This window comes from Zootermopsis nevadensis, unplaced genomic scaffold (assembly GCF_977971745.1).
Source record: "Zootermopsis nevadensis isolate Lab colony 2312 unplaced genomic scaffold, Znev_1.0 Znev_ptg000016l, whole genome shotgun sequence".
Lineage (NCBI taxonomy): Eukaryota > Metazoa > Arthropoda > Insecta > Blattodea > Termopsidae > Zootermopsis > Zootermopsis nevadensis.
Genome location: NW_028259148.1, coordinates 7,688,678 through 7,704,640, shown reverse-complemented (window position 1 = coordinate 7,704,640; position 15,963 = coordinate 7,688,678). Strand labels below are relative to the sequence as shown.

Sequence of the window (15,963 nt, the reverse complement as noted above, 5' to 3'; positions counted from 1 at the left end):
CCGGCATAGACAGGTTGTTGTAGAACCGGTCTCTGTCGGACTGTCTCTGATGTACTGTGTCTCTGACGAACGGGGTCTGTGCCTGACACGCTCCTTGAAGTGTCGTTTATGAAGAGCCCAGGTGCGGCAGACACCACGTAAGGCAGACGGACGGGCAGAAACACCGTCGGCCACACAGTGAGTCGTACAGTGGCCGGATGGTGCAGTCATCAACGGGTTGAGATAGAGGCCGAGTCCGGCAGAGACAGGATGTTTCATTCACTGAGGTCGGCATGCACCTCTCGGGGAGAGTTTTGAAAAAAAATGAAATTTTTCATAATTTTCGAAAAATCAAAAAATGCTGGAAATTATGTGAAAAGTGCACAAAACCAAACATTTTTGAATGTGAAATTTTTCAAATTTTTTTGTTTCGTGCGTTTTTTGGACAGTTTCCACCACGTAACGCAGAGACCGATACGAGCAGAAACACGGCCATCTAGGAAGTCTGCAATCGGGAGATACAGAGGCCGAGTCCGGCAGGGACAGGAAGAGGCATTCTGTGAGGCTGGTATGCATGGCAAATTGGAAGATTTTTAAAATTTTCGAAAAATCAAAAAGTGCTTTAAATTGTCTGAAGAGCGCACAAAACTGAAATTTTTGAAATATTTGAAAGAAGGTTTGAAAGTGGAAAATTTCAATTTTTTTTTGTTTTGTGGGCGTTTTGGACAATTTCCAGCATTTTTTGATGTATTGTTTCTGATGTACTGTGTCCCTGACGAACGCGATCTGTGCCTCACAGGGTCTCTTAGGATAGAAACATCGAAAACTTAAAGCTGTATGACCTGCTACGCCCACTATTAGTTAAGACATGAACTAGTGTAAAGGTAAGTGAACTGCCTCACCATCTGTTAGGAAGGTACAAACTAATGAGCCCGCGAAAGTTTTATGACTCGTTCACCTCCTTCGGTGTCCTGTAGCCCGAATAGAAACATCGAAAACTGAAAGCTATGTGACCAGCTACGCCCTCTATTGGCAAAGACATGAACTAATGAAAAGATATGTGAACTGCAGCGCCATATAACAATCATTATTTTAATATCATCAGAGAAGAATAATTTTATATTTCTGCCTCCGCTGCGACAAACCTGGTTTCAAACTGCGTTATCCACAGGTAAAAAAAGAGCTGCAAGTTACACAGAGCACTCCATCAGCTCCAGACCTGCACTGGGAATCGAACCCCGGCCTCCCAACTCATAGGTATGTAGGTTCACACGGTGTGAGTCTGAAGATGGCTGTCTTCTCAATCGCCCTGATGATGGAGGCAGTAAAGACCGATGAAACGAAGGTAAACTTCTACAGGACTACAGGGTGCAAGAACCCAGAAGACAGCCATCTTCAACCCTGTGCTGCTACTTATTTGTTAATACGTAAAGAATGAAATGGAGAATGGAAATTGAAAATTAAAGCCTGCTCCTGTGTCTAACTTTTAACATTCAAGCTGTCACAATTAAAATAAATGATGACAAACACCAGTATATATGTATACAGATTTATCAGTTAAGGTGTGGAAAATATGTTTTTTTAGAATGCAGTGTATTTATGAATCAGCTGTTTGTACATAATACGTTTTACTGTCGTCCATTGCTCTTTCTTTCTGCAGGAATTCCTACGTGCACAGGTTTGTATGCATGTAACAAAGAGTTGTTTTACCATAAATAAATGTTCTTAATTTGTTTAAGGGTTGTTCGGAATTAAAGAACGAGAACAGAATATTAATAATAAAGACATATAGTTTTAAGGTTCACCTGATACCCTGCACTTCTTTCATGGCAAAAATTTTGTCTTTAATTAAATAAGAAAATTAAAATCACAAAATTATTTGTGTATTTTATTCTTGTGTCCTTTATATATGTGTATATAGCTCTTATTCAGCAAATTTTACCTAATTTTTCACATGTTAATTATAATTATAAGAGAAATTAATGCAACTTCACTTCAGCCTTTGCATTGTAACCATGGGGTTGGTTATTCATTACTATAAACAAGTTATTATTTCACTAGTTGTAGAAGACAGTTCAAATGTTGGTTGGATTGTTTATTCACTACTTAAGTTCACGTTTCCCTAGTAATGTTCACAAGAACTCGGTACATAACTACAAGGATTGTTCGACTTCCGATTGTCAAAACGCTGATCTCCATTCTATATTACTTACTTTCATTTCAAATTATTACTAATATACTTTCAAATAAGAAACGACATACAAACTTCCAACAAACTGAGAGCACACGAATTATCTCACACACACCAACACTTGCCAACTTGTCCAGAACGAATCAAAATGCTTAATTTCTTTCAATCTAGATGATTTTTCATTTCATTTAATTTCCGTATTGTACTTGTAGTGTACGACGACATTTTATAAACACTGCTGTTATCTGTGATTTCGTTACTTCCAAACTGCAATTTTTTAAACATTTCAAAATTACAGAATTAATATATAAATTTTTGTCCATAGTTTCTGGAACATCTCGGTAAAGAAGTTGGGACACGTGACAGCGTTTTCAGCCTTGAAACACATTCAGCAGAGTAAACCGTACAATGACAATCGACTGTGGACTTTCAAAGACTGAAAATTGGAGACGAAGGACACTCACTGATTTATATAAAAGACACTCACTACGACGCTGACAGTTTCCAATTGTGTCAGTCACAGTGTTTATGAATACAATCTGCAAATGTGTGGTTTATACAGTAATTACATTTTCTAAGAAATATTTTTTTATATTTAACTGAGAATCAGGCCCAGCTTTGTCATGACGAATGTACTTCATGGTAATTATAAAGTATAAAGTTGAAGTTAAAAAATAATCCATATTATTGAAAATACAACTGGTTATTCAAGGCTATACTGAAGCTGAATTCAATCTGTGCTACTTTAATCCAATAGGAGGAACATGTTCTGTTTTGAGCATTTACATTATTATTAATATTATTATTGTAGTTATTGTAGTTTCTTTCTTTGAAACAGATGGAAATAATTTTTAGAACCGAAGAACCATAATCAGTATGAGCTAGTTATTCAACTTTGAAATACGCCCGTATAAAATTTAAAGTACAGTAATTTGTAATAAAAATTTATTTTTGAGTAGTTTATTTTTTATATACCACTATATAAAAATTAACGGAAAGCCATGTAAACAATATTTTGTTATTGCTTAAAATCTTCAGTTTATCCTCGAATATATCGTCATAGTACTTTGTGACTGTGTACTATAACATCGTAAAGAGCCCATGAACACATTTCATTTCATAGCCTAAAATTAAGTTCTGAATTATTTTATAAAACTGGGAGAAAATTGTTCTGGTAGCAAATTATTGTGCGTCATGCGACTAAAATATCCTCTTTGATACAATTCGTCGCCATTTGACACACAGGTTTTTTTTCTTTCGCAGGTCACAATGGACTTACCAGATGTTTAAAGTCTCGTAACTACCACCTTGTTTGATGTTACCCAAGAGAAGTGATGGTTACTGCAATGTTGCCGGTGTGTAACCGGCTGTAGTGACCGCCGAGGCAGCCACAGAGTAGAGTCGAAGTGTCTGTTGGTCAGGGAACCTACCAGTTGAAGTATCCGCGCGAACACGCTCTAGCACTGCCGCACCACTTCGTCTCCTGCAACGGCGGGCACACTATGCCGCCGCGCCTCGCGTGCTTAATCACTTCGCGTCTTCGTGTCATCTCACCAATACCGCACGACTTGCTGCACGGCCCCCACTGTGTCCAGTCGCTCACCCGGCAGTCGCGCGGTGGCCCTAAAAATGTCACATGTTCATGTTAGTGTAAAACACACTCCGAAATTCTCCCGGAATAACTACGGAAAATGAGCAACCTGGGAAATTCGGCCGAAACTCGAACATAGTGGTCGGCTAATACTCTGAGACACTGCCAGGTACTTCCTAGCTCTTGTGACCAGCCCAAACGTCGTCCAAGTCCTGCGTTCGTGCTCTCATCTGCCCTCGTGCCCTGCACTGACCTCGTCTCCGCTGCCATTGTGTATTACCATACCCTTTTATGCCCTTCCCTCGTACCCTGGATTGTCCTGAACAGGTGCCCATTCCAGCCTTTGTGCCATGATCAGCTCTGCCCATACCTTGCGCCTAGCTCAGAGCTCGTGCCCTACTCTATCCTCGCCTGATATTCCTGCCCTAGTACCCAGCCCATCACAACACTTGTGGCCTCCCCTGCCCTACTGCCCAGCTCAGACCTCGACACCTGCCCTAACCTGTCCAGCCCTCTTGACAAGCCCATAATTGCACTCTTCTTCTCTACCCTGTCCTGCACTCATACCCTGCCCAGCTCAAGTGCCCTACTCTGCCATGATATCGTGTCCCTTCCGATCCCTATCAGAACTGGTGTCTCCGAACCGGTCTCTGCTACACCCGGCCTTTGCCGGACACTGTATGTGCCCACCGGGTCTGTGCCGAACCACGTCCTTGCAGAGACGGCTCCGTAGAAGCCGGGTCATACAGAGAAAGCATCGTGCAGGGACCGTGTACGTCAGAGACAAGATCAGTCTGAGAATGGGTCCGGCAGAGACATAGTACAGCAGAGACCGAGTCCGTCATAGACGGGACGGCAGAAAAAGGGTGGGGCAGAGACGGGATGAAGTATACACCGAGATACGTAGAGATCTGGTGCGACACGAATCGGGCCCGGCAGAACACGTGTCCGACAGAGACAGAGTTCGTCAGAGACCGGGTCAGGCGGAGAATGCTATCGTCAGAGAGTGCTTCCGTCAGAGACAAAGTCAGGTAGAGACCGTATGCAGTGGAAACCGAGAGGAGAGAATTTTGAAGGGGGGGAATCCTAAAAGCGCACAAATCTAAAAAAAATTGAAAAATATCAACTTCAAAATATTTTGGGAATATTTCGAAAAAAAACTATGCGCTTTTTCGACAATATCCAGCATTTTTTGATTTTTAGAAATTTTGAAAAATATGTTACTTTTTTTCAAAATATTCGCTTCCTGCTCCCTACCAGAACCGGCGTCTGCTGGACCCGATCAGAGCCGCACTCGATCTGTGCCTCACCCGGTCTTAACCTCACTATATCCCCTCCGAAAAAGGCCTTGCAGACACGGCCTGGCTGAGACCGAGTCCGTCAGTGTTGGAACGGGAGAGACCGGGTGAGGCAGAGACGGGATAGGGCAGAGACCGGGTGAGGCAGAGACCGAGTCCGGCAGAACAAGGGTCAGACACTGTCACGCAGAGATCTTGTGCGACACGAATGAGGCCCGGCAGAACATCTCTTCGGCAGAGACCGATTCCGTCGGAGACTGATTCCGTCAAAGTCGGGGTAAGGCAGACCGGGTCATTGCAGAGATTGCTTCCTTCAGAGACAAAGTCAGTTAAAAACCGTGTCCGGCAGAAAGCGGGTGTTGGCGAATTTTGATATTTTTTTTCTTCAAATTCAGACATCAGTTTTCAGGGCGGATATGGAATATCTATATTCACATAAAATACTTAGTAATAATAGCGACAATTTCTTACTAATTTTGTGGAGTTTATTCCGGGGCTTTCCTTTGTATTTCTTGCGGTGGTGATCCTTGTCGCCAGTTGTCGAAGTACGGTACGTCTCCACGATGCTGTTCAAGATGGCGTCCTTGTCACCTTTCGGAATAATGCCTGTTGAAGGCACAGACACCCGCGCCAAGGTCATCTGATTCGTACTGCTGAAACAAGGAAATATTCTGAAGAGACAAAGTAAACCATAATCAGTTCTCTGGTAACAGTCCACTACTCCCATGGCATTCAGACACTATCGTATTGTCCCAAGTCACATTTAGGAAGCTGAAAGTGCGAAATAAATATGTTAAATGTAGGCAACATATGTACGAAAATGTGGGTCACTGACGGACGTTCATGATCATCCGAACATAGACTTGCATGTTGGCGTCCGTACTGCAGGTAGAACAATAATATTCGAATCAGCAGCTGAAGTTGCTCAAGACACACTGAGGCGAACATTTCAACGGCTGAATTACCTGCAAGTCATCTGAGACATGCGGTCCTCATGGCGGTGAAGTTGTCGATGGTGGTCTTCTGGGCTATGACGTCATTTGGCCTTGTAGCTCCTCACTGAGGTATCGCTCCCATCTCAATGGTCAGAGCCCAGAAGACCATCATCGATGAAATACACGCCGACCTGTAACCTAGCTCTTAATATGTAACATACCGACAAAATATTGTTACAGTTCTTTGGCATGTTCTTCTCGAACAACAAAACTTTTATTTCAAATGCGAAATCGTTTTACCGAAGCTCTTATTACAGAATGAGATCAGTTGTGAGGCCAATTATCAGACATAAATCATGGCTACAAATACTGTTGGCAAATATTGTGTTAAACTCACGCGGAATTTTCGAGGGTGGCGGTCCCAGTTGTGGAAGTTATCGGCGCATGCGTGGTAGTGCTGAGCTGCTGCATCCGTCGCTCCTGCTCTCTGCGTTCTTCCTCGATCTCCGCCTCTATGTCGTTATTGTTGAGAACGTCGATCGTGTTGCGAGTCATGTGTTCCATACGGAGCACCTCGTACTGCCTGTCGTCCTCCGAGTGGTGGAACACCTCACTCAGTTCGTACTCCTTCACCTGAAAAGCAGACTGTTTCGTTTTTGCTGTGTTCCAGGCGCAGTGGCTCTTGGTGCCCGTCGTCCTCCGAGTGGTGAAACACCTCACTCACTTTGTACTCCTTCAAACGCAACATTCATGCGAATAGTTTCACCAGTTGCTTTAGGAATCCACAGGATCAAAGTACAATTTGAGGTTTTCACGACGGTGAATATGAAGATGGCTGTCTTCTGGGTTGTAGCGCCGTGTAGCCTGGTAGAAATTTACCGAAGTTTCAGATGTCCTTGCTGCCTCCATCATCAGAGCGATGATCGCAGCAGGGACGTCTGAAACGTCGGTAAAATTCTACAAGACTACACGGCGCTACAAACCAGTAGGCATCCATCTTCTTTCAAATCAAAATATTAAATAACAGCTGCCGGCCGCAGTGGCCACGCGATCTGAGGCAGGGACCTCGTGCACCTGGCCGCTGGGACCGTAGGTTCGACTCCCACTCAAGGCATTGATGTTTGTCCGCATCCTTTCTCTTCCAGTCTGATGGATAAAGACTGACCACGGAAGGCAAGGCGAAACCACGGTGGTATCTTCGCAAGAAACAGCCCCAAAATGGGGTTGCAAACCAATCCTAGGACTGATAACCAAAAAAAAAAAAAAAAAAAAAAAAAAAAAAAAAAAAAAAAAAAAAAAAAAAAAAAAACATATAAGTTTCCAGTACCATAGTTGATGTACTGTAACATTATCGACCTTTAGTCAGTTTTAAATGGTGTGTCAGAGGTAAAAATGGCTTATTATTTAATTTTAAGCAGGTATCTACACAATACGCCTCGTGTCTATAAATGTAAAATTCTATGAAAAGAAATGTACATGAAGTGAGGTATTAGGTCTATAAAGGAAGTGACTTGCATTTGAAAGATACTCGGTTCGAATCCCGGTACATTACGCACTGTCAAACAATTCTGACGTAGGCGAAACTATTCACTGTCCACAAAGCTCCGTTGCAGACTGCTGAGAAACTCGGTGGAGGTTAAGTTCAGATTCGTGCGAGATCTACTCATTTTGTTAAAAAAAGTTTGTCTATTTTAAAAAAAGGTCAGTACAGCGTAAGGTATGTACTGTAAAGAAACAATCAGTGACCTTAATAGTTGGTGTGAATACAAATTGTGGACCATTTATTTAATTTATTTATATTGTCTCCAATCTCTGTCATTCCAAAAGAACTAAACGTACTTTTAAGAAGTTGCTGCTTATGATTTCGTGGTTGTATTCACAAGATTTTCTGAAGTCCCAGTGGTACAATTTTGCATGGAACAGTGACAAATATAACGTCAGCCACTACGCCAAGATCGAGCAGATACGGGGCTGCATGAAATGTGACGGTGACCTGGATCTAAAATAATTCTTCTGATGTGCGACATACATCGTAACCAACAGTCAGGATGTCTAACAATTAAGATAACTGTCTTCGGAGATGTTTCACCGTGTAGTCTAGTAGACGTTCTGAAGTGACTAATGAATTGGGAGGAATGGGAAAGGAAGCTGACACGGCCTAATTTAAGGTACTGCCCGGAATTTGGATGGAGAGACCGGTGAATACCACGAAACAAACCCAGTCAAGACAGCTGGACTCAGGGTCGAGATTTGAAAGTGAGATCTCCAGAATAAGCAGGAATGCCAACCGCCCGACTACGACGTTCAGCACCTTCACTGTTGTAACACTGTTTGGAGATCGCTTTAAATCACGAAAATTCTTATCGTGTAACGTTCAAAGCTGACTGCTAACTGCAAGCGTCCCTCTGAGGTCGAAAATTTTACTGTGTGCTTTGCTTCAGTTTATTTAATTCCCTGAAATAAGAGTTCATGTTTACATCCATAGCTTACCATTGGTAAAAGCCTTCTTTTAGCCATAAATTTCGAAAGGAAACAAAAATTACTTTTATTGCTTACTTTTCCTAGTTACACTTTTAATTTAAATTCAGTTTGTTACAGCTGTTACTGTGTAACGTACTCAATTATTTAAACCTTGGATTACTTTTATCGCATTATGAAGTTGACTTTAGTACATTTTCGGTTTGGAGCACATAATGTTTCTTATTAATGAGCATTGCCTCAAATAAAGATATTCAATCTGAAACCGTGTTTACCAAAATGTAATAGAATAAATTGAAATTCGGCTCTTACTAAGTAGGATTTGAGGTTTTCACGGCGGTGCTTCCCAAACCTGGGTAAATTACCCAAAAATGGGTAAAAGTGGTTTTTATTTGGGTAACGACACACCTCGGAATACACATTACACCTACATGTGTGAAGTAGGATTTTCCACTCTTGCCTTCATAAACAGCACAAAACGAAACTGTTTGCTGAACCCCGAATACGATTTGAGGTGTACTCTGTCTCCAATTGCTGCCAATTTTGCGTCTAGACCGGTTCTGGGGCCCACCCAGCCTCCTCTACAATGGGTCCCGGGGTTCTTTCCCGGGGGTAAAGCATGGCCAGGGTGTGATGCTGATCACTCACCCCCATCTAGTGCCGAGGTCAAGAATGAGTAGGAGCTATACCTCCACTCCCCCCAAGCGCCTAAATGGCGTATAGTGGGACAGCTTTACTTTTAGTAAATAAGATGGAGCAGTGGCTTTGTACTCATTGCTGGGACCTGCGTGATGAAATATTCATGGTGAATAATTATACCAAATTTTTTGTGGCCGCTGAAATGTTTAGAGATGTTTAAAATATGTTTTCTGTGCAGTTAGTGTTTTACCTACATTGGGTAAAAAGGACTTTCTGATAAGCGGTTTTGGGTAATGAAGGAAAAAGTTTCGGAAGCAGTGCCCTAGACAGACATCTCCGACTCTTACTAATTCAGATACGATTCTTACAGGAATAAAGAACTGGTTTCAAGTTTACATGAAAATTCTTTCAGTTCTGCCAAAATCATTTATTATGAAAACTTAAATTTCCACTATGTATTGCATTTCGCTTTTGTTTGCTAACCTTTCCTCAAGATAAGCCACTTTTACATATAATGAATTTTGAACTGAACGTCATGTAAACTAATTGGTGAAGCGAACAAATTTGGGCCGAAATGAGATTTCTCCGACAATTCCGCAACTCTTCGCCAAGTATAATCTTAATTCGGTACATGTTTCACGCCATGAAACATGTAGATAGATTTCCAAACGGACAATACATATTCATTAAGTATATATGAAATCTGAGAGCCATCTGAGTGAACGGCGATGTATTACGCTTCGCGGCTCCATAATGCAGCAGTCTGCCATAGTTAGTATTCCTTTTGTGACACAGAAATTCTGACAGAGCAGCTTTCACACAGATCCTATTGCACAATTCATGAACACCTGTTCATGCGCTCCAACATAATGACAGTACGGGCAGATGAAGAACTACCAGACCTTGCATTTGGGAGACTAGTCGATCGATTCCCGACAACAATCATCAAGATTTTGATTGGCTTACTGAATTGATTATGTCAATAGATGTAAATTAACCTAACAGATATCCTACTGTTATGTTTATTAAACGTTTGAATGACTAAATAACTGAGTCGACTAGCATAAGTTACAACCGATTATGGAGGTCCAGGAAAACGTGGAGCGTTTGTAATGCAGCTGGATGCATCAGCTGCCAATGTGTGTTTTGGGTCAGTTTATTGTACGAATGCCTTAAATAAAAATACAAGCACTTTTTGGCGATAATAAGATGGTTGGTTTGATAATAAAAGCAAATAACCTGAATATATGTCAACAGAATGCAGTACAAATCATAGTATTAAGACAACTAATAAATACTTCGAAAATATGACTAAAATAAAATATTTTGGAGCGACGGTAGCATACTAAAATCAAATTTAAAAAGAAATTAGTTTAGCTTCATAAATGGTGGCATTTTAATATATCTATAAGTACTTCATATTTACTGAACCCACAGCTTTATCATTTGAATTTTCGAATTGGCCCTAACAGAATATGAACCACTGTGGGATGATCATCCAAAGCTATAGACGAGAAGAGGTACATTGACATGCAAGTGACAGAGGGCAGGCAGTCACGACACAGTCCTACGCACGTCTATTGCCGGTAGGTATCTCCCACGGGTATCGTTAAAATGCCTCTATAACATGGCTACGATGCGCATAAAAAATAAATGTCACCACACTGCTCAGGTTAGCTGCCTCAGACTGTCTGCAAACACTGCTCATTTCTGGAGGATAAAGGAAGCACACAAGGTGTAGCGTGACGCTAGTTAACGAAGTTCTCTCTGTCTTTCAATGGCATGAATATGTTTAGCGGCGTTATACCAGCTGCAGAGGATAGGGGCAAAAATTTTGGATGCTTGTCCTATAGACTCTAATGTGCAAATGCCCTTTCTAACTAACTTTCCTGTCCAGTTGAGGAACGTTAACTTCTTAAGAAGGTCTGTGCTCCACACGGATGTGGTTAGTAAATAAAGTGATATCAAGACGCATGAGAGATGAAACATCGCAAGAAAGCATTTCGAAACTACAAGGCCACCTTTCTGGATCAGTGTGCCTGAAGGCGAAGGTTGGAGCGCAGGCACTAGAGCTACTAGCATTACTCAGCCGTGATTCTTCGGCAACTTCTCCGCTACAGCTGCATAGCGGGTCAGTGGGTGTGCAGGCGACGCTCTTATTACGATGTGCGAAAAAGAGGTGCTACATTGCGATGGCTACTATAATAATTGTAGTTTCTGTTCAAGAAATTATTTTGTGGGTTGTTGGCCTGTTAGTGAAGGAGACTGCGCGGCGATTTGAAGTTCTATATAACTGGTAATCGGAAATTAATTCATTAAAAAAAGATGGAAGAAGAATTTTGATGTTAGTCACCGTGAAAGTTTTAGATACATTTTATTATAACTTTTTTGTAAGACCAATGTCCGAAATTTCGAGTTAATGTTCTGGTCCCATTGTTTCGCTCTGAACTAGGCAGCATGCATCTTAGAAACATCGGAATTTTTAACATTTAAAAGTTCCATAATACCAGAAGTCTTATGAATGGAACTGCTTACAGTTTTTACAGCCTGAAATCAACATATGTTAAACTCATGGCGCCCTCTGGCACCAAAGTTTGATGGAATTGCTCAGACATGTCAATTCACAAATGCATTCTTTGCTGTTCTTCTCTCCTCACTGATATCGGTGTTCATTTAATTAAGACAGAAAACTATTCTTATAAAGCTAATAAAAAAGTTACGTATCTACTACATTGCTTTGTTCTACTTTTAATAAAAGCAATCAACAGGGGGATATCAAAATACGTTGAAATAAATTATATTTGCTTAAATTTCCTTAAATATATGTGATCAAAAAGGTTTTTAAAATTAAGCCTTGGGAATCTAAGTAAATTTATATTTGAACCATACAAAAATATTTTGTAACAAGATATTTTTAATTCGATTCGAGCTACATATATATTAAGAGTTTGAGCAGACGGAAATGTATAAAATCAAATTCATTCTTTCTAATGTCTTTCTAGTGTGACCATCACGAAATCTGGAAAGAAAAATATACAGGCCGAGAGACGGATATTATCTCATTATGCATTAATTTAATGTATTTCAGTAAAATAAAGCAAACAAAGAAATACTGAGCTATCTTTGCTGCCTTGTTTATTACTAAACGTGGGTGGAAAGCTTCACTACTTCCTTACAAAGACTCTGTCCATCATCTGTTGATATTTGTTTAAAAAATCCTAAAAATCACAATGTTTTGAAAGATGGACCCATCCTTTGTCGTTCTCCCCGATCGAGAAATTCGGTTTAGGATACAACGGAGTGCCTCCTCTTTTTATCCGAATATGAAGGAAGATAGATCCTTTGAATCGTTGCGATTTTTGAGAAACTTTAAAAAACCTTTCAACAGACTATGGATAAAGCCCAAAATGGTGAAAGGGGTGATATAACAACACCGCCAAAGACATTCAGTGAACAACTGAGCCGAGATGCTGTCCCATTGTCTGCATGCGCCTCTTACTGCAGTAAGATCGAGTGGATTCAGCCTCGTAGGTGATACACATATCTCAGTTCTACTCCGTAAGTGTGACAGTGCATTAGCAAAATGAAATGCAGTCTTCCATAGAAGATATTTACATAAGATGGGTCTATAGAGCATACGTCATGCAGTTGATATTTTAGAAAAAGAGGGAGGAGATCCTATCAAAAGACATTGTTCTGGAGGAAAAGAACACACTAAAAAATTAAAAGAGAAGTTGGACAACATTTACGTTCGAATGGATTTTCAAATAATGAGTCCATTACTTGGATTTTCAACGTCGAAATGTTCAGCTTAAGCAGAGTGAAAGATAAGTACTAAAAGCAGAAAAGAACGCCTTAAGTCGCAAGCTACAAAGTGTGAGGAAGAATCAGGTAACACAAGTCGTCATATATGAACGGAATATCCAACGGTATTTGAGTGCAAACAATCACCATTCATTTCATGATGTAAAGAGCGTTCTGTCTATAAGTGAAGTCAGTTTGTAGACAGGCTAGAAATTCCTTATAATTCTGTTTATTACACTCATGCAAAATGCACCCTCTGACCGCAACAATAACATACACGGACGTACCAAGGTGCTACATGATATTTGACGATTTTTGATTAGGCAGTTCAAGTGATCAAGGCGTCCTCTGAAAGTCAGTCAGCTTGTTTGATAGCCACGATTCCGTACAGGGATAATCAATTATGTAGACAGTTCTTGTGAGGCAATCTTCAAGTGTCTGCCCGCTAACCTCGGTTTCTGTGGTGCAAAACTCATCTCACTACAACGTTTTCGTGTCGTACATCAACGCGATTGGTTTGAACAACGAATGAATTAACTCTGTGGCGTAAAGTCCTTGAAACATGAAAAACTATTTCCGTAGTCACAAGATAACACCCTGTCCGCAGCCAGCTAAATCCAATTCGCCTTTAAAATATTGAAATTAGTTCAGTTCTGTCACGAACGCAGTCAAGATACATTTTGTTTTAAACTATTTATAATTTATGTTTAGAAATGGTGTTAAACTTTTCTGCGCCGCGTTACCACACGGCACGAACGAAACCATTCTTAAGTAGAACAAGAAGTAAACTTCACCCAACTCCCTGCACTGGATACCGTTCTGTCAGTGCCTCTAGTGGAGTGGACGCGCACTAACACGCCACTATGGGAATGAAACACGTGTAAGGACATCAGATAAAGCCCAGTACATAAACAGGCATGTAAGCTACGCATGTACGCACGATTTGTAATATGATTTAGTTATTCTGCCCAGCTGAGAGGAAATGCGTGCAATTGAAATGACCATCACTAATTATTCGGTCGACTTCATACGCATCAAGCTAATGTTATTATAGCCTGTGTGGACAGGCACATGTAGAAAGCTGAGTTGTGAGGTTTATTTAGCGAATAGGATTCATGGGCGACTCTTCAACTGAAATTAACTAACTAACGTGTCTTTGGTTCATAACCACACACGCAACATATAGTCACCTGAAATCAAACTGCAGAGTCAGTTACGAAATGCATGGGACAGGATTATATGTAACAAGTGTGGAATTATGTACATCATCAGCATTAGTTTTCACTCATTCAAGTTACGAATCAATTGCTGAAAAGCTAATCACAACGCAGATAAACACTACTTGCCAGAGGAATCCATTACTTCCCGATGTAGATCTTAAATATTTTAAGCTCTCCCCGGTATACGCTGTGGAGGCGTTGGGGGGGGGGGAGAGAAGGTATAGGTCTTACTCGTTCTTAACTTCAGCAGTAGATGGGGGTGAGTGATCAGCATCACGCTTCTATTAAATATTTACCACACCGAAGGAATATTCAAATTAAGTTGCCGACATCAGTGACATCTACAATTTATTCCACACAGCAATGATCTGCATGATAAGCTGTCTGAATGTTAGAAATGTAATGGTTTGACTTGACTTTCATGCATCGTGAAATTGTAGTGGATAACAAAGGCCAACAGGAAATTTATTTCACTCGAAGTAAAACAGACCTCCGTGCCAAATTCAACGGAAATCCGTTATGAAATCCAGGATATGAGACAGGGCAGGCCACGTGCCTTGACATCAGCTCTCCATTATAATTGGAAAATGCACTGAAAGCGTAAGACATGATAAGATACACGTTTATTCAAAGGCATTACCTATACGCCACTGTTTAGGCTACCATCATGACACCAAAGTCGGAGAAGTTGCCGATACTACACGGTGCTACCACGCACGGTTGTCGATACGTAACATCAAAGATTTGCTACAAAGGTCTGTACTCCAACCTAGACACCCAAAATAACGACAGACCACAGACCCAAATTCTCAATAATCGCAAGAGTGACTGAGGCATTTCTCCCACCTGAAGAACACCTGTTCGATTCTCGTAAAGAACAAATTTGGACACAGCTTTTGCACCCTCCAGCGCACCTCGATTTTCACATTACCACCACCTTACAAGTGTTCTTCTTCTTCTTCTTCGAACCTGGTCTATGGACCAATGAGGCGAAAGTCACTGGGTGCAAAGTGCCGGGAGTATTGTGTATGAGCAAGATATTCCCAATGACTCTTTTGCAGGAGTACACCATTGTTGTTTCTCTGGACCTGATCCATCGTCAAGTATTCTAAAAACAAAGCCACTAAGTTTCGGGAGCTGGTTCTACTCCCATCTTCAGGTAAAAATACCTAGGCTGATATTAACCCGTGTACATTTATACATTTCCGAAGTAGTAAACTTCTACGTGACACACTGTAATAAATTCTAATTCAAAATATTTGTCTCTAATCAATCACATTAATATATTACATTTTCATTTAATTAGGCTTATATGTTCAATTAACTACACTTCTAAACTATCCAAGCAGAAAATTATAGCCCTAATATGCCCTCACGTTAATGTAGTTTAAAACACGGAGATTAATTAAATATTATCTACACTAATAACAGGGATCATCTGTTTGCAACAAATACTTATGAAATAGTTCTACCCCTCCATGCGTGCAACAGCCGGTGCTAATACATCATGCAGGTCTGATTCCAATAACCTCCGCTGCGGACTACAGCGTTCTCTCTTACCTTGATAAACTGAAAGGTGGCGATGGGGGGTAGTCGCTTCATATAAGGGTAGTAGAATGAACTGGCGGGGTGCGCTGGATAGCGGCTTGTCACCCTGTAGATCAACCCCTGCGGCTCCGTGGGCCAGTTGGGAGCTGTGAATGTAAACCCATTGTCCGTTCCAGCATCCACAGGGTCCACCTGAAACAATACCACCGAGTGATCACAGTGGAACCCACGCTGAGAAGCGAATGAACCGTTAATGCAAGGACACGCCGAATCGTCACAA

At 41.0% G+C, this 15,963-nt stretch overlaps 1 protein-coding gene across 2 annotated transcripts in view; it reads right to left on the bottom strand.

The window, feature by feature from the left end:
- Positions 1–1,846: 1,846 nt before the first annotated feature.
- The window catches only part of mspo (M-spondin), a 169,375-nt gene continuing 155,258 nt past the window's right edge, over positions 1,847–15,963 (bottom strand). The window contains exons 4-7 of one of the 2 annotated variants that reach the window (XM_087349571.1): positions 15,696–15,875; positions 6,392–6,627; positions 5,531–5,712; positions 1,847–3,793 (exon numbers count right to left, since the gene is read on the bottom strand). In XM_087349571.1, the coding sequence (XP_087205697.1) occupies positions 3,597–3,793; positions 5,531–5,712; positions 6,392–6,627; positions 15,696–15,875 (795 nt within the window). In that variant the 3' untranslated portion in view covers positions 1,847–3,596. The remainder of the gene's footprint in view (positions 3,794–5,530; positions 5,713–6,391; positions 6,628–15,695; positions 15,876–15,963) is intronic. The other variant, XM_087349572.1, reaches the window with a different exon arrangement.